The sequence below is a fragment of the Lontra canadensis genome, unplaced genomic scaffold (assembly GCF_010015895.1).
Source record: "Lontra canadensis isolate GAN:19392208 unplaced genomic scaffold, GSC_riverotter_1.0 scaffold8, whole genome shotgun sequence".
NCBI lineage: Eukaryota > Metazoa > Chordata > Mammalia > Carnivora > Mustelidae > Lontra > Lontra canadensis.
The window spans coordinates 9051288-9071187 of NW_022631002.1; the positions used below are offsets into that span (position 1 = coordinate 9051288).

Sequence of the window (19900 nt, forward strand, 5' to 3'; positions counted from 1 at the left end):
CAGAGTCCAGCTGTCAAAACATGCTCTGCTCCTGGGAGAGAGCTTGGAGAATCCAGGAACCAATCCCGAAATTCATTCCGCACTAACTGCTGAGACTGTGTCCACTTGAAGGCTATCAGGATAAGGAGCATCCTCTGAATGGACTGGATTCCCACATCCTGTCCACCCCCAGCTAAGGGCGGCAGGAAGCTCTATAAGGCACACCCCGCAGGCCCCAGAGAGGAGAGCTGCGTACTCCAGCGCTCAGACACCAGAGCGAGCAGCAATCCCAGAAAGAAGCGGCCCAGCTCCACCTACTCTGCAGGGCCCTCTTCTGATAATGGCTGCACTTCTGCTAGAGCCTGGGGCTGTGGGCTAGTGGCCCTGGGTAGAAACACTGCTTTTCTCCCTCCAATCTAGGTCCCCTGGGCAGAAGTTGATTTGGTGACATAAAGTTATTTCTAAATCTAGTTGTTTGCAAGGCCAGAGAGTCCTAGAAACCGAAGGGTGAGGGGTTAAATGCAATGAGACAATCTCATTTTTCCTTTCCTGTACACTCGCAATAGTTGGGAAAAGCGGCTCTAGAATGCATGTTTTGCCCTCCTCCCCGCAGAGGGCGTCTGGCAATATCTGGGGACATTCTGGATTACCCCTACTTGCAGAGAGGGGTTGCTACTAGGATCTAATGGATAGAGGTCTAGAATGCAGCTCCACATCCTATCATGCACAGAACAGAAGCCCACAGCAAAGAATGATCGGCACTGAAGGTCGACAGTGCCAAGGCTGAAAAGGCGCCCAGGCTACCAGGAGCTTCTGCAGGAAGTCTCGGGGAGGTAACAGGCAAGCCATGACTTTGAGTTTTCCAAAACCTGAGCAAATGGTGGTCCTGATATTATAATGGCATGCAAAGATGTCACATTAATAAGTGACTCCCTTCAAACATGTGGGCTGGTCTTTAATAGATCTCATTAGTTTGGATTAGTAGATGGGACGCGGAGTTGTGCAAACAATTCCCAGAGCCTCAGCTCTGCTGATGCATCTGTTTCTGGGGGGAAAATAACCACATCCTTGCTTTAGTCGTTCAGGGAAACCTAGCACCTGTCTATTTCAACATGTTCGGGATGAAGAAAAAAAAAAAAACCTGGGGGAAAAAAAAACAGAGATAAATTATTTATCTACCATAAATATTAAAGAAAATTGCAAAACATAGTCTGGTGTCACCATGCTGTTGTTACAGAATCATCTCGTTATAGCTTCTGGCAAAATACTGTTGTCCTTAATATCAGTACAACAGACTCGTTGGGGGTGTACCAGTCAGGGTACATGTGTCTGCTTGCTGTCGAGGACACTTAGCAGCATGCCAGCCAGCTCGTCACGCCCCAGCAGAAAATGGTGCAGGGATGCCCTGTTAGGCATGAGCCTGAATTAGGAGCAGATCATGAACTTCTTCCGAACCCAGGATGCAATTTAAAACTGGCAGTGAGTCAAGCACAAGGCGCTGCGCTGCCGCGGGATCTGGCCGACTCCAGAGAGCCGCAGCTCCATCCCCAGGAATCTGTTGAACCGGCTGCTGGACACGCCTACTGTCAGAGGTTAAATGACACAAACTCACGGTTAAATAGCTCTAGGAGAAAACAAAGGCAAGTACTCCAAATGCAGTACTTCTGTGGAACGGCAGTGAGCCTGGCTGTTTGGCTATGCCCTTGAGGTCGTGTCCACCGTGTCTGCAAAGTGGCCGTAGCTACACAGAGCGTATTCAGAACAACATGGGATGTGTCGCCTCCACGTCCTGTAACGACCCGCAGCCCACGGCACATGTACCGCGGGGTCCGCAGCGAATGCTGGAAATGCGAGCCGGCAGCCCTCCCCGAGAGCCGGGCGTCAGCCACTTGCCAGCACAGCGTCACAGACCCCTCACCCCCACCCAGCCATGGGACACGGCAGCCACATTCACAAAGGGATTTTGTCTTCCAGTAAAACGGCTCTTGTTCAAAGTTGCGCGAGCTCCTCTCCGCGGCTACCCGGGCTCCTAGGTAACCGCGAAGTTTAAGAAATCTGCATGATGATAATTAAACACTGTAAATAATTTATCTGCTGAAGCTTTCCCGGCTGGCCCGCTGGCCTCTGTAGGAACGGGATCCCTGCTGACACTGAATAAGGCTGGCGGAACGGGTGGGTGGCGCGAGGAGCGGCGGGGGACGCAGGCTCCCGCTCAGGAACGGATGAGGCCCCAGGCCGGGAGAGGGAGCCTCCGTGGCAATCTGCTCCTTCCGCTGGAGCCGCTGCCAGGCGGAGGTGCCGCCCCGCGTCAGAAGCACAATGGCTCGCTGGTGGGCAGATGTCCTTCACCCGGGGGCAGCGCTCCTTCGGCACAGCCGAACCAACGCGCGCCGCAAGAGCCCCCCATCGCCGAAGAGCGCGGCATATATTAATTTAGCAGGTTGTTGAATAATGCTTGGAAGGGGGATTTATGAAGTAGAAAAATCACGCGGCGAGGCAAAATGACTTTCCAACCAAATGGGAGGAAGAAAGGGGGCTCGGCTTCCAGGGAGGAGAAGTGGAGAGAGCCTAACGGGACCCCCTCCCCCCCGCCCCGCAGGGAGAAACCCGCGGCCGGCCGGGCTGCCCACGGAGTCAGGCACGGCCCAGCTGGGCAGGCCTGATGCAGAGTCATCATTTGCCATCCGCTCCCCAAGGGACAGTGTTCAACAAAACTGCCATAGTGTGCTTACAGCGCGCAGCCGGGGGAGGTGGTGCGTGTGTGGGGGCACCGGCTTTGTGGGAACTCTCTGCACAGGCCACTCAAGTTTGCTCTGAGCCTAAAACTGCTTTAAACAACAAAATTTATTTTTTAAAGTGCATGTAGCCCTAAGCCCTGTGTTCAGCTGACTTGTTTACTTTCTGCTTGGGAACGTGCATGGAGGCTTCCCGAAGTTGCCCCAGCTTACTTTGCGGGTCGCACTCGGGAGCAAGGTGGCCCGCTCAGCTGCTACTCTGCACGCCGGTGCTGGGGTGCTGGGGTGCTGCGGCGGTCAGCCTCACCGGGGGCGCAGAGCCGGGGGTCAGTCTCCTGTAGGCACAGGAGCTTTATGGGGGCAGCGGGCACCCTGAAAAGCCCGTGGAAAGACTGCCCCCCAGGAGGCAGCTATTAGAGAAATGGAGACAAAGGTGTTATCCCTTCAAATTCTCCTCCCTCTGCCCCCATCCATCTTCCAGAACTGTGACGCCAGGACAGCTTTGGCAAACTTGATCATTCCTTCGAGGCTGACAGAAGTTGGTCTGCTTCCTATATGTCATTTTTTGGGGGAAGACTGTCTGTTTTACCTAAGGAAAGTAAAAGTAGCAATCTGCTGACCAAGCCCTACCTTTAAAGCCCGGCCTCCACTACTGCACACAAATACTATTGTTTTTCAACTTGATAATTATTAAATTGTAGTGTAAAACCCAAGTGCTGCTTAAGTATGCGTGATTATTAGAGTACAAGTCAATTGTGGATAACACGCAGATATAAATGCAGCTAATAAGTCTTACTGTAATGATTAATCAATTTATGAATACATTATTTAAACTAATAGCTCAGGTAGGGTATCTTAAACAAGTTACAGAGGACATCGACCAATTCAAATACCAGCTGCAGGATCAATAGCAAACTGTAAGTAAACTCTGGGGAATAGGTATACTTTGCAAAAAAAAAAAAACAAAACAAAACTGCAAACAAAAGGGTCTTAGATGAAGGAAATCTACAACAAATCTCAATTTTTTAAGACAGATGCAGAGCACTTCATTATATGTCAAAGCTTAAAGGGAAAGGTAAAAAAGTATTAGCACCAATCCATTCTCTTTTCATCCTATGTGTACTTTTAACTGAGAGTGGCTCATACAAATATGTTTTACACAACTTATGCACACATTTGCAAATAGAATACATCTGATTCCTTTGAAAAAATGATACATCAGGTTCTTTACATCAAAAGGTAGCATATTTATCAATTTATCTACAAATGCCCCTTTAGGGCACTTGGGGACAAAAGGTGGCACATTTATTTATCTACAAATGTCCCTTTCACAGAAAAAAATATACATTTTAGACATATATATGCTATTTATATTATATATATAAGATATAGGTATATGTCTAAAATGTAAAAGTAGCAACTTTCCCAAAAGGGGTCCATGTTCTAAATGACACACCAAGGCACACCCGCTCTGTTAGAGCCACAAAGGTCCCTCTACTGAAAATCACAAGGGGGTTTTTGTGAGCCAGGCAAACCCTAGAGTTTTAGCTCGCTCCCTTCCCTGGTTTTTTTTATTTGTTTAATTAAGACTAATTAATGTGAGTTTAATAAATAAACCAAAAGGGCCTTGATTTCCAAAGGTGTGATATTTTATCACAGTTACAAGTGATGCTGCATTTTAAAAAATTAATTAGTTATCTTGTGAGACCGGCCACACATTATTGAGTAAGTAGCAGTGGCTAAGTGAAACAGATGAAATATTGGTAAGCGATGCAGCCCACAGTATAAGTATGTGAAGGAGGTCAGAGGTTAATCCCTATTGATTTTCCGAGTCTACGTACAGCACCGCTGGGAAAGGCCGGTTCTGTTGGCAATCAGCTAGCACAAATACATTATAAATCTTACTGTCCACCTTCACTGATCAGTGCCACTTACTTCCTTCACTAAAGACCATTAAGAAACTACTGGAAAAAAAAAAAATCTACCCAGATGCAGGTAAAAAGGAAAGCACTTTCAAAGTCTCCCATGTCAGAGAATGCTGCTTAGTAGATGGAGGACTTCCCCTGAAAGCCGAGGCACACTTCCTGGGGGCTGGATGGTTCCTCCCCTAGATGGGGACATGCAGAAACATGGAATGTTTCAAAGGAATGAAACTGACACAACGGAGGCAACTCCATCTTGGTTTTGTGTAATTTCAGCCCCAGCACAACCTTGATGCTAACCAAGAGAAAGCTTCAGTGACCCTCAGGTTCGCTGGCTCCTCCCAAAATTCTGCACCAAAATGTTTTACCCTTTTCTAAAGTGGTCCCCTGACATGCAGAGCTTCCGCTCCCACTGAGCGGGATGCTCACCACCAACCCACTTCCAGGAACATCTATGAATGGCCCTTTCTTTTTCAGGCCTTTCTCTTAACAGAGAGTGCCATATGTCTCCTGTGGGCCTGACACTCTTTCTGGGTACAGCAAAACAGATGAGTAAGATGGGGTGCCTCCCCAGAAAAATGAAACACATGTTCTTTGTCAGAACATTCACTCTCACACAACATGGTCCTGGAAAACAGTCTTGGTGCTAATAGGGGCTAGTTGTGCTAACAGGCACTTTGTCACTGACCAGCATTATGACGCAGCCAATTACTTAACCTCTCTGAGCCTCGGTTTCCTCACCGTTACAAGTGAAGATAATAATAGCAGTCACTTCACAGGGTGGCCGGGAGATAAGAAATCACATGTAAAGTACTTAGCATGGGCCCCAGTAAGCATTCAATAAATGCTAATTCATTTAAAAAAAATTGTGGAGCAATTCGACATTGGAAAAACCAAGTGACCTCTTTCACCTCTGTTTCACTGATAGGGATTGTGGAATTATGATGTAAGAAAATATGGCACCATCTGCTCCACGATTCCATCCGAATGGATATGTCATATCCGCCCACTTCTCAGAGCGGCCATTGCAGTAACAAGCAGCTTCTAAATTACTATTTTTGAGACACAGATTTGTTTTTAAAGCTCTCAAAAAGCGTATGGAAACCAAAGGTAACCGAAATGTATGTGGTGGGTAGGTCAGCATTAACCAGGGATACAGAGGGAGTTAAGAAATCTCCCGGCAAGTGAAGGTTCCCTTTTGGCACAGAAATTATATATTTTATTTTAAAGTACCAGCACCAGAAAGATGAATAGGAAAGGTTCATAGATAACATGTTATTTCTGCACAGTTTTTACAAACACAATTCTATCATCTCACAACACACACACACACACACACTTTCTCACACACACGCGCGCACAATTCCCCTACCCTGAGCAAAACATTTGGCATGCTTGAAGAAGTTCTGGGGAATATTTCCAGAATGCAAGGAAAACCTCTATCTTTGCAATTTTTCAGACTTCTGTCAAGTAGGCTCAGTGCAATTATGTACCAGTGTCAGAATGTATTTTTAAAAAGTTTAGATACCTTCAAATTAAGGGGTGGAAGGTGGGAGAGTTCTCCCACAGTTAATGATAAACAAAGGCATACTCAGCAAAGTTCCCATCGAAAGTTCAGTCTCTAGGCCATGAGTCTTTGTTTCAATCAATGGCTTTTTTTTTTTCTTACAAAATACCTTTCATTTCATGATTTTCAACTCTATTAAAAGGGTGTTCTTCTAGTTAGCAGAGGATAAACAGAGCAGGACCCAAATGAACAGTGAAAACCAAGACAGGCAGAGACCACAGATTCCGTTTAAGAGCGTAAAGGTTCAAGACTGTTTTAATTGTGCACCTTCACCAAGAGGAAAAATTCAAGACAGATACTTCAGTATATGTCTGTGGTGTTTATAAATCATAAACTTGTAGTCTTCTATTAGCTATGATCACCAGAAATGATACAGGGTAGGAATTACATTCATCATTAAAAACAGTGCGTGCAATTGTCTCTTTGTGCTAATGTAGATTTGTGGGTTTTTTATTGACGTCTTCTGAGATCTGATCAAATTGTCATTGTGTTTACTTTGTAACAGATGAAGGGCTCATATTAGAAGGAGCTGAACTAACAATGATGCCATTTTTTTAAAAAAATGCTTGCTTGTATTTGCATTATAAATATTATCTTCAAACACAGGTCTCTTTGCAGAAATCTTTTTAAAGCTTTTGCTCATTTTGCAACAGATGCTTTAGTTCAAACCAGATAATCTAATGTCTCAATCCATTTAGCCAAGCACACGTGGGGAAACCACGATGCATTTTCCACTGCTGAAAGTCCACAAGGAGCAGCAGCTCCACCATGACCTCGTGCCTAGGCGAATAGCCAGCCTTACTTCAATTTTAGTACATGTGCTGCCGAAGCAAGCACAACCAGCCTTACTTCAGAATGCCTCTCATCGGCTCCTCCCTATCAGAGGGCTGGGGAAGGTACCCATGTCAACATATCTATGTAATTTTTGTAAACATCAATCTTCTTAATTGAGAGCCCATATAGTGCTGCAGTTAAGAGGAAGGACCAGGAGCTGGACCACCTGAGTGGAATCCTAATTCTGCCACCTCCTGACTCAGTACACCTGGTGTCCTCATCCGCAAAATAGGGATGGCAGTACTACTTCATAGGATACTAGACAGGATGATATATGTAAATATATGTAAAGCTCCTAAAACAGTAGTACCTACCACCTGACATAAGCATGGAGACGTTTAATAACACATACAGGAAGTAAATGGATAAACAAAAACTGTAATGTTTCTTTTGGAACCCTAATGGGTCATTCTTCACATGCTGGAGACTTCTGCTTTGGAGAAGTGCTATCCCGCAGGAGGCTCTGCCGTGACAGCAATGCTCGGTATCAGCACCACAGAATACGGCAGCCACTGACCACATGTGGCTACTGAGGATGTGAAATGTGGCTAGTGTGGCTGAGCAACTGAATTTTTTATTTCAATTAATCAATTTTAATTTAAATAGCCACACATGGCTAGGGGCTATCATACTAGACAAAGAAACTCCAAAAGGCTGACTATTCTGATACTCTATAAAATGTAGCTCAGCCCTGTAATCCATCAGTTGCCTCAGATAAAATATGACATTTTGGATAAGATTAAGTAAGCCTGCTTCTGGGCTCTGAAGCCAAGAGAATCATCACTTCAAGCCTCTCAGTTTTCTTACATGCCCCATTTTCTTTGTCATTGGCTATACTATACTGTCTTTAGGAAGGGGCAGTGACTGGGGGCACTACTGGGTCAACATTATTAGAGGCCCCTAATTTGTGCTGGTTGGGCTTTTCCTATCTCAGCTTGGCTTTTGTTCCCAGTGTGGAATTCTGAATCCTGTCTGTGGCCACTGTCCAGGTTCCCGGGCCAGATACTTACACCACTTTATTTGGTGTCCTGGCCCCTGTCCTCAACTTGCAGATGATCGCCCACATTCTATAGATGACCCTCTGTGTCAGCCCTCCTATGACAATGGCACACGATTCTTGGGAGGTAACCAGACTGATGTCAACCTATTCGAGGGAAAAGGACATGCCATCTCCATTTTTACTAGGTAGAGCATCTTCTTTAATACTGTCAAACCACAAAGAAGTATTTCTCTACAGTAATGTTAGTTTTATAAATTACAAGGTACAAATAAACTAGAGTCATAAGCAAAAATAGCTTTCAACGTTATCATGAATGTTATGGCCCAAGGGTGAGTAAGCCCAATGCTGAGTTCGATCTCTGTTTCCCTTTGTTAAATTTATTAGCATATGTCTTTGTCCTTTCCACAAATAATGAGAGTCCTGAAGGCAATGAGTGATCCAAATTCAAATTCATATCCCTAATGTCTGAAGTAGTGCCTGACGCATAGCAAATATTTAATACATATTGGATGGGTGGGTAGATGGATGGTGGATGGATGGATGGTGGATGATGGATGGATGGATGTTGGATGATGGATGAATGGATGGATAGATGGTGGATGAATAGTGGGTAGAAGGATGGATGGATGGTGGGTAGATGGATGGTTGAATGGACTAATGGTGGATGGATGGATGGTGGGTATATGGCTGGATGGACTGATGGTGGATGGATGGATGGATGGTGGGTGGAAGGATGGATGGATGGTGGGTAGATGGATGGTTGAATGGACTAATGGTGGATGGATGGATGGTGGGTAGATGGCTGGATGGCTGGATGGACTAATGGTGGATGGATGGATGGTGGGTGTAAGGTTGGATGGATGGTGGGTAGATGGATGGATGGCTGGATGGACTAATGGATGGGTGGATGGATGCATGGACAGACTGATGGTAGATGGATGGATGGCTGGATGGACTAATGGTGGATAATGGATGGATGCATGGATAGACTGATGGTAGATGGATAGATGGATGGATGGATGGTGGACGGATGGATGGATGGTGGATGGATGGATGGATGGTGGATGGATGGATGGATGGATAGAAATATGTAGTGCCAAGCCGTATGTTAATCCAAATAAGAGAGAGAGGGGAAACAATTCAAAAACTTTGCCCCTCTTAACAAGATTTGTTTTTCTTTTTTTTCCAACTACTCTTACCTTACTGGAAACAGATAGAGCATTGCTAAATCCTATTTATGCTTTGAGGAATGCTGGATGCCCAAGTTTGTGGCTCCTAGAGCCATGAAACTCTTGCTCCATCGATCATAACAGGCTAATAACTTCTACAGAATGACAAAATGAAAGGAAAAAAAAAGAGGCCATGATGGAAACATCAAAACCAAATGAGATACTGAAAATAAGTTAATGACATTATAGATTCAGCTTACTCAGAAAGGACTTGTCCAAGGGAAGGAGAGAAAGAGAGCAAAAAACACACCTCACCGCCAGAACCAGCTGTCTAGTTTGAACTGGTAGATTGCCGAGCACACACTGCGTGCATATTCATAGGTACCACAGGAAACTGAGCACCTTTGGAACCAGCATTAAAACTCTCTCCTGCCAGCGAGTGCAGTGAACCAGTAACTCAACAGCCCCCTTGTGGCCTGGAAGAATTAATGCAGCTTCTGAAGGGATGAAGGTTCTTCTCAGGGTGGGGTGGGACTTGGGGAGGTGTGGAGCCCTGTGAGAGGAGGGGGATACCACCAAGCCATCTGTAAAGGTGTTTGTTCCATTCAGCCCTGTTTCCTGAAGGGAGAGCAGCTCTTTTTCCTTCCAGAGTATGAAAAGGAACCCCAGTAAATACGCCTGTTCAAACTCACACGTGCTTGAAGAAGAAACAGATCAAATGAGCTCAGTATTCCCATTTAAAAATATCATTTAAGGGAATTTTAAGCTGTCTGAGAAGACGGATACACTGTGTTTGTTTTCTACATTAATGAGCTATAAAAAGAATGGAATAGGCCATAAATACAGTATTTTGTAACAGCCTTTACTAAAAATGCTACAACTTGTGTTTATCATTTATATCTTGTATACAACCTCAAAATTGATTACACTTTAAACCGTACATAACTTGCTGTGTTTTTCATTTTGTGCTATACTACAAACATTTTTATAACTCAGTTAATATATTCCATATTTTGTGTTCTTATTGATTATGAATATTTCTTTAGGGGATTTTATTGCTTTTAAAATAACAAATGTTAGGTATTAAAAAATAGAAAAACCTATTGCAGCCCTTATATTTTTCTTTCCCCTGGTAATTCTAATACATACATTTTAGCACAAACATAACCAGAATATCTTTCTCTGTATCTTTTATACTTCCCCACACTAATATTAAAAATCTCCTAATATACTGCATAGTAAAAGAATCAGATTTTTCAAAGGAAACCCACCATTTAATGTGTTGGACTTGAATTCATAATCCTTTCCTTCTACAATTAAAAAATTAAAGTGCCAAAAGATTATCCACACGTAACATGATGGTTTTACATCAAGTATATATTATCTTTACTAATTGCCATTTCCGTTTATAGGCTGAAATATGATTTATATATATGATATGATTTCACTATTAATTATCAAATTGAAAAAAATAAAATCTCACATTATAAATTCTCTCCTGGAAATTAGTTTTATTATTTTTTCCATAATCCTATCACATAAGCTATAAGTGCACTGCGGCATGAACACTTTAATTTTTCCAGTTAGTTTTAAGCAAGCCCAGAGGTGAGGTTTAATAAGGATCAATGGCACTTTATCTGGGACAGGGCCTCTTCACAGCATGCAAATTACACAGTAACACTTAAAAAAAGAAATAGATTTAATTAAAAAAAAAAGTAGAACCACAGGCTCTGGAAATTCAATTAAAGGATTTATGCAAAGGTTTGCTAGGTTTTTATATGCAGTTCCTGCTTACATAATGAGCTTTTCATATTAAAAATCAATAGGTAATCTAGACTAGAAGATCATCCCCTTAAATACATTTTTGAAATCAATTTGAAAAATAGTCCATCAACTGCTTGTGACTACTCTTGCTGCTTCGATTACACTAAAAGCAATATTTAGATTGTAAGACGTGCTATGGAATAGCTATGCGTGGATATTGCTTTCAAGGGCTCTTATACTTTGGAGTGCCTAAGATGATCATCTAGTAATTCGAGATTGCGTTAAATGTAAAAATAATTTATTTAATTACCAACAAAAGCCTACAGACACAACCCCATAGTATGTATAATGGTTAAATGAAAGGGAAAAGAGAGAAGAAAAGAAGGATCTGAAGGACAGAGGGTGGGAGGGAAGGAAAGCAGAGACAGAGACAGAGAAAGGTGGGGAGATGGAAGAGAAAAGAACACAACAACCTCTTCTGAATTAGTCCCTTTGCTATCTCAATTGCCTATTGTGTGTTGGCTACTTAGCACTTGGAGATATGCAGCACTTGGAGACACGCATTTCACTTTAAAACTCATTTAGGCCTTCAACTAAGGAAGCAATTAGCTAGTGCTAACTTAAGCTGACTTTCCATTCTCTGTGATAATAGGGTACAGGTCTTGAAATGAAATGAAAGCCAGTGGTCCAATTCTGTCAGTAAGTTCACAGTCCCTCCCTCCCAGCCACGATTTCCCTGGATTTGGTAACAATTAAAACACGCAAGACAGGTTTCCATGGGCCAGTCCTGGCAAACTGGAAAATGATCCTCATAGACGGAGAAATGAACTTTCATTTCATCAAAATGAAAAGCAAGGCTCCAGTTATCCCCATCCAAAGTCAGCCTTGCAAAAGCGGGACGAAACTTGACAAAGGACTCATTTATAACAAAAAGACTCTTTACTCTCTCTTGCGAGAACTGGGAAGAAATAAGCAAATTATCTACCACACCACATTTATCCATCTACCTAAAGCTCCCATCTCAAGAAAGATGCTGCTGACATGGCCAACCTGGGAGGCGGAGGAGAACCCAGAAGAGTCTGAGGAGGTCCCCGTGCTCGGTACACAGGGTGGAGAAGACCTTGAAGACAAAGGCCCGTTCTGAGATAGGGAAGCAGCTTCTGACTTCTGAGCTTCTGGTGCTGGGTGCCGGGTGATCCCTCAGCGCATTTTCATGCATATCCTATTATAAGGCCACCTTTCTTTGCGATGCGCCTACCGGGATGCTGAGAGAGATGTGAAGGCCCAGGCGCCTAGCATCAGCTTTATCAAGTCCCCAGGCATGTACTCGGCAGGCACTGGAAGAATGCCCAGCACGCGTGAGGCGCTGCTGGTTGTCCTGGGGGCCACGAACACTAATCCAACAGATCCCACATGCTTACATGGGTTAGATATTCCTGTGCATGCCAAGTATCCCTTTTAAAAATGTTCTACTTATAAGAAAGAAGTAAGAAGCAAAGGGCTGAAAAAGAAGGTGTACCTCGAAAACGTTATGCAAGGTCAAAGCAGCCAGTCAGCGAGAACCATGTATCGCGTGATCCTATTTATACAAAATGTCTGGAGAGGCAAATGTATAGAGTCAGACAGGAGATGCGTGGTGGCCTAAGGCTGGCGGATGGAGTGGGATGTTGGGAGGTGACAGCTAGGAGGTGCAGGTTTTCTTTTTGGGGTAATAAAAATGTCCTAAAATTGATTGTGTTGATGGCTGCTCTACTCGGTGCATATACTACAAGCCATTAGGTTGTACACTTTCAATGAGTGATTGTTTGGTATGTGAATTATATCTCAGTAAGGCCGTTATAAAAAAAAAATAAGGTGCAGTTTTGAATAGCAGTCTGCGAAGTAGTAGCTTCAAGGAAAGCAAACAAGAAAATCTGAAAAGGAAGGAGCCATAGGTTGAAAAAAAAAATCTATGTATTTCCTACCCCGTGTAAATCTGACAAAACATCTGAGCTTCCTCCGTCTCTCCAGAACATCTGTGCCCATCGGTTTATAGCATGCATCAGGGTAAGATGTGCAAACATAATGTATTGGCTTCCTAGAGAAGGGAGCTGAAATCGAAATAAGCAGAACCCTCCTATGGCATGAAATGAAAGCATCAGTGTAAAGTGTCCCAGGTTAGTATGATCAAAATGTCAAATACGAAACCGTTTGTAGCAATGTGAGAGGTGTTAGTAATGGAAGTTTGAACAATGTTAACACTTAAAATTTCAGCAGAACCATTTCGATCCATAAATGTATAAAAGTCATTTTACAGTGTGCTTAACAGTCACGACCAAGAGCTGTTATAAAAGAAGACGCCCTCAATGTCACTTCATTTTCTTTTATTCTTATTATCACATTTAAATCTCTCTGTGAAAGTGGTCTTGATAGGCAACTTTATTACACGTTTCAAGACTATTCATTCTGAACAGAACTTCCTCCGAGGAATTAATAGATAAAGAGAGACCACTTTCCCCTCATCATCCCTAAATTATCCTGAGGCCGCAGAACGGTGGAGTGGGGGCCGGCATGTTACGAGGCCTGGGTCTGCTATGCCACACAATGGCTCAATAATCTTAGAGGTGACTCATAGCCTGCAGAGAACCACCGGTTGGTTGCAATGATCCTTAGCCAACATCTCGCTATGGAACTTGCACAGACCTGTGAGGAAAGAGTGGGGTGGGCAGGAAAAGTCAGGGTTGGGCCCTGCTGTGGAGAAAGAACTCCAAAAAGTAGCCCTAAGATCTGCAGCAGCACTGAGGGCAGGAACACAGTCTGACCTTCCCCTCATTTCATTGGGAGAGAAGGGGCCGAAATCTCTCCTTCATTGACTCTGCTCACAGGTAAGTACATCACTTAAAGCAGGTGTCGGCAAATTTGCCTGGAAAGGGATAGTTAGTAAATACTCTCAGCTTTGCGGATGGCATGTTGTCTGTTGCAGCTACTAGACTCTGCCATCATAACGCTTATAGCAGCCCCAGACAGTGCACATATGCAGGAGCAAGCCTGTCTTCCAATAAAACTTTATTTATGGGCAATCAAATTCAAATTTCATACGGTTTTCATGTATCACGAAATATTACTTGTCTTTTAACATTTTTGCAGCCATTTAAAAATGTAAAAAGAACTCTAGGCTTACAGGTTACACAAAACCAGGCGGCAGGACAGATTTGGGGCAAGGCTCTAGTTTGCTGTCTCCCCTGCTGAGCCACAGACTAGCCAGGAAGGAGGAGGGCCAGTAATCCACTTTCATTTGGGACCATTCAGCCAATACTCTGATAACAAAAGACTCTTCAATCTGGCAAAACCTGATGGCATGCACTCCAAGTTGTGTGCGCTCTGCAGAACAGCAAGATGACTTAGTTTCAACGGACGGAGATTCACATTCTAATCTTAACTGAGTTTCTTCCTTAAGAAACAATTACCAAAGCCCCAGTTTTCCATTATTTAAAAACGGACAAAGGCTTCTGAAATGGATGCCTTTGAACTGTTCGGTGCTAGAGACACGACAGCCTTGGTTTCTGATCTACGAGGCTGACCGGGTTCCCTCTGGCCCTGCTTAGTAATTCCATCGTCCATGCAGCTGGTCACAGGAACGGACTCTGCGGCCAATCCTTTGCAGGCTGCTTCTGCATGGCTGGGGTTTTAATTTGAAATATATACAGAGTCTGATTTTACCGTGTTACTCTTCCCTCTTTCAGCTTCCCTCTCATCACTCCTTGACCACTGGAAGCACGGGTGCCTCAGAAAAACAGGTTTGCCTCATCATAACTGACTGGAATAATCAAAGGAATGGATTTACTGAGGAAAGCAGAGAGTCTGCATTGTATTCTATTTCTACAGAAGCACACCTGTAGTATATACAGAGTATCAAACCTGCTAACTGTCATCTGGAAGAGTTTTCATGAATAGGGGGAAAAACACTGCACATCGCTGTATGACAGAGCTCTGAACGTTTATTTCCTAAGTCAGGCATCTACTGCATCACAACGTTTACCCAATTCCTTGGCAGGGGATATCATGAGTGGTAGCAGCAGCAGTGGGACAGTTCCTAATGGTATTATTTTGGTCAAGAGTGACGGGAACTACAGTCTGGTTCAGGTCATATGATGCTCAGGTACTAGCGCCTAGAGACGGTCTTCTTCTAACCAATGTGGCCCAAATAGAGATCTTTAAATACCATGAGGCGATTACCGTAACATAAATGTGCTTCAGTACAAAGACAAAGAGGAAATGGGCCAATAAGACAAAGAAAGCCAAGAAGTGCCACTACCGCTTCAGGCACGCACACAGGATGCCAAGTTCTGAGATCATATCCCACGTCGCCACAACAGAAATGTGCTGCTGAGAAAAATCTGAATGGCAAGGCAGTCTTCCAGTGCTAAAACCTGTCACTTTCCAGAAACATTGCACTGGAGTACTTTTCCCAAGTGAAGCAGAACACAATGGTTGTTTGGCGTCTGTTCAAGCGGACAAACAGGGTGAGGGATGACATGCATCCCAGAGAATTCTCAGCCCTGAGGTTTATGCAGAATCTCTCTTGAACCCAGATCCCACACTCATACCGCTACGTCTGCTAGTGACTGGTTCGCAGGAGGAGGGCAAACAGACCCCGGCTGACGGTGACAGAGCTCCTGACTCCAGGCTGTGGTCCTAGGGTTAGGGCCATTCTCTCCGCCATTCTTGTGACTCTTCCCTTCCGTCTGTGGCTTCATGACGACAAGGAGGCAGCCGTGCCTGTCATCATCAAATCCACACTGCACATGGGAAGAAAGGGGGACAGAAAATACCCGCAGCCCTGCCTTTTCATCCAAGAGCAGAAGGTCTCCGAGAAGGCCTGGGAGGATTTCTGCTGATACTTGCTGCTGATACTTTCTGCTGATACTTCCCGCAGCCCCTCAGCTGCTAGGGAGGGCTGTGGAGGGGAGCAAGCATCCTCCTGCCCGCTCTCCCTACTGGGAAGTAGGCCCTGGCAGTCGGCACCGTGGACAACAAGAATGGGCTCTTGCATCCCCAAGAGGCTGAGGTTGTGCAGGGCGGGAAGCACGTCAATTTCTCTCCGGCTATCTCCAGAGTCATCCACATGAAGAACTTTGGGGATAAAAAGAGAGAGAGAGAGAGAGAGAGAGAGAGAGAAAATCCAAAGTGATTTCAAACAGAGATCCACCAGTACGTCAGGCAGGGCAAAGACCTGCTGTCTGTTTATCGTACCTGTTTCCTCTTCCTCCTGAGCACACAGCTGGACCACACTTCCTAGCCTCTTGGGTTTCACAGATACATGCCGCTCCCAGCCTGGTCTTTAAAGTGCCTCCACACGCAAGAGCCCATGTCCCAGCCTCTTCCACCAACCTGCAGCACCAAGCAATGCAGCCTTGCAAGCCAGGGGTGGATGATGAACCACAAGATGGGAAGAGCCTGGGTCCTGAGTCAGCACCTGGGGAAGAACTGCCTGCTAGTCAATACGGTTTACCGTGTCCAAGACACTGTATAGACGTGGGCAGCCAGTGATGCCTTTAATAATACATCGATCTGAAGCGTATCCGCCTGTTCGAGTCCCTGAGCGTTTCCTCCACATCTCTGGTTCTCACCTCGAGTTGTGCAGAGACTTGTTTGAGAGCATCTCTGTGACCCAGTGCCACCTCACCCAGACTCCTGGGGCACACTCCTCCAGGGGCACGGTCCTCTCAGGAAAGCACACCTCGAGACACTTCTACAGTCCAAGCGCGAGACAGCACAAGCCGATGACTGTGTGCCACACTCCGAGGTGTCCCAGCAGCCTGCTTTGCTTTCTGAAGTTCAGTTTCTCGCACCTTCTAACGAGGCCCATTTTATTAAAAACCCCTTCTGCACACTCCATGCTATGCTTCCAGGGAACGTCTAGAATGGGTGATTTATGACACTGTCATTGTGCTGCACTGGAGAACTCTGTCATCTCCATTTCTGAACCCTGGTCCCTTTTTTGTTTACTTTTTGTTTGCCTTTAGCCCTTCTCCAGGTGCGACTGTGAGGAGATGCATTTAGTGGCTTAAGAGTTTAGCTTTTATAAGTTACTCTGAGCTGCATTTCCCTTGTTCTCCTGCTCCTAGATGGAAAACAAATTGCATAAGGGAAATGGTTGTATAGTACCAGTCCTTAAATATTTTACAGGCAGAAGTCTTGGTGGGTGGTTTGGAGGCTCAATTACCCTTCTCAGTAGAGGGTATAAATATCCCTGAGGGTTTACATAACAAACCCGCGGCGACTCCATGCCACTTAAAACCTCAGTATTTACATCGGTCTCTGAAACCCATGACTCAGTGGCATTTGAGCATTCAAAAAAGAGTAAGGCCAGCAGGATGGCACAGGTGTTAAAACAAAATCCATCTACCTACCTGTCCATCTACTGAGAGGCACAATAAAGACAGCTAAGTCGTATGGATTATCAGGCGTAAGACATGACAATATAGAAAGTTGACTCTTAAATACTTTTTTTTTTTTTTTGGTGATGATGGCAGGGGGAACAGTTAAAAGGGAATTCTTCGCAAGTGTCTGCTACTTAGAAGAAGCCAGAGCAGATTTGTTGTGATGCAGAATTAGGTGGCTGCAGAGTGTTGCTGAGATCAACACAGACTTTAACTACATCATTCTCTACCTCATCTGATCCATCCACAACCCTCCGAGGTAACAAGCCCTATTATCCCCACGTTGTAGATGTGAATACCAAGGCCCAGACTGGCTCAACAACCTACCCTGGATCTGTGAGCTAGTACATAGCAGACAGAGGATTTGTACCAACGTCGGTTTTATCCCAAACCCTATGTGTGCTTTTTCCGGTGTCCTCTTTCTGGCCACAGGATTGGTGATGGCTACACAAAGAGGGTGGTCTGGCACCCCTTCTAACAGGAGCCAAGAGATGGCTCCCTCAGAATTGTTCCTTCGGATATGTAGACACAAAAGGTTGGATCCTGAAGCCAGATTTGAACTCTGATTTTGGTGCTCCTATGCACAATTCTCTTTTGCTATTAATATAGGGAAAAAGAGTAAGGCAGCCAGCAACGTTGGAGCCTCAGGGTTTGGAGGGCCCAGCATTCAGCTCCCAATGGAGTTAAAAAAAAGGGGGGGCAGCCCAGAGAGCATTCCTAAGTTTAAGGGGCAGATCTTCTCTGCAGAGAAAAGATGCAGAACAGGGAACAGGTAGAAAGCCACAGAAAAGTAAAGATCCAGTGCACAAGAAATCATTGGGTACCTGACTTTCTGAAAAGATCAGATCTGATGGGTGGCTTAGAGAAGAGCAGGGGGAAGATGGATTAGAAAAGAAGACATATGGGGGCACCTGGGTGGCTCAGTGGGTTAAAGCCTCTGCCTTCAGCTCAGGTCATGGTCCCAGGGTCCTGGGATCGAGCCCCACATTGGGCTCTAGCCCCACATTGGGCTCTCTGCTCAGCAGGGAGCCTGCTTCCCTCTCTCTCTCTGCCTGCCTCTCTGCCTACTTGTGATCTCTGTCAAATAAATAAATAAAATCTTTAAAAAAAAAAAAAAAAGAAAAGAAGACATATGAATAGATATCCCCTCCCAAATCATCATGTCCTAAACAAGTGTTGGAAACAAAAAGAGAAGATGAAGGTAAGAGTGGAGAGAGCTGGGATGACTGGCTGGGGCTGGAGTCATTGTACATCCAGGAAGATGGGACACCTGGAATGTTCTAATACTGTTCACAGAGTTATACAAAGTGCGCTCTTCTAAATTCTGAGAAGGGAAGAAAAAGGTTTCAGTGTTATGTCTGTTTCAAGCTTTTATCAGCACTAATTCTAGCCCCCTTTTCCCTGAGAATTCTGAACAGCGGGAAAACAGACACTAATTAAGCAAAGCTTTATCTCCTTCTACTCTAATGAAAGCCAAGTTACAGTATATTTTTCCCTAAGATTTTTCTCCACTTAATGAAGACATTATCCCCTAGTTTTCAAAGTCACGTTACAAAAGAGCATTCGAGAGACATTAAAGTCAGTTTAAACTAAAAAGTCTTTTTGAAGTCAATAAACAATAAAAGAACAATGAAAAGAGAGCTTTTGATGGTGCCTTAGTCTGAAGTCTTTAATTTCTGTTTTAATCTACAAGATGCGTAGTCTTGTATTCAAACATTCCTCACCTCTAGAATACAGTAAGCTTGAAGCAAGTGTTGCATCATGTTGTATGTGTCTATATGGGTGTATGTGTATATGTATGTACACCACACGCATGCACATACATACATACATACCTCATTAACATGGATGGAAGTCAGCAGGAAGTTCTCCGCTAGAAAGGGAAGTTTTAAAAGTTTTAAAATTATTTCCACTCTACCTCTTTGAAAATTAAAAAAAAAAAAAGAAAGAAAATGGAAACTTTGGCTTTGAAATTTCATGACAAGATCAAAGACTATAATGCACATAGATTTTTCAAGGAATACATTATTAATAACACAGGCAAACACATAACGTGGTCAAGAAATGAGAAGGAAAGCACATGGGTCCGAGGCCCTGAGAAGAACCCCACGCAGGGCAGGGCCAGGCTGCCTCTCTGAGATCTACTCACCTGGGCATTACGGACAGCCCAAGCACTTCCTGCCTGCTGCTCTAATGGGGGGACTGCTTAGTGCAGATGGAAGAAAAGGGGGGAAAAAAAAAACAAAACAGTTTAATTTGTCTCATGTGACAAGACACCTTTCATATGCGTTACCCTATTTTTCTCTATCCAGGTGAAACTTACATATCATAAAATTCGCCATTTTAAAGTGTACAATTCAGGGGCATTTAGTACGTTCACAATGTTGTGTAACCACGACCTCCATCCAGTTCCAGAACATTTTCATCACCCCACAAGGAAACCCCAGAGCCCGTGAGCAGTCAACTCCCTAGACCCCAGCCCTGACAACCACCAATCCGCTGGCTCTA

The 19900-nt window shown here is 44.4% G+C and overlaps 1 protein-coding gene across 7 annotated transcripts in view; it reads right to left on the bottom strand.

Moving 5' to 3' along the window:
* WWOX (WW domain containing oxidoreductase) overlaps nucleotides 1-19900 on the bottom strand; it is a 941544-nt gene that overhangs the window by 605669 nt on the left and 315975 nt on the right. Inside the window, exon 9 of one of the 7 annotated variants that reach the window (XM_032853916.1) lies at nucleotides 9178-9361. The exons of 4 other annotated variants lie outside the window; for them this stretch is intronic. In XM_032853916.1, coding sequence (XP_032709807.1) covers nucleotides 9269-9361 — 93 coding nt within the window. In that variant the 3' untranslated portion in view covers nucleotides 9178-9268. Of the gene's footprint in view, nucleotides 1-9177; nucleotides 9362-16826; nucleotides 17074-18727; nucleotides 19266-19900 lie in introns of those variants that run through there. 2 more of the 7 variants (XM_032853917.1, XM_032853919.1) reach the window with 2 other exon arrangements.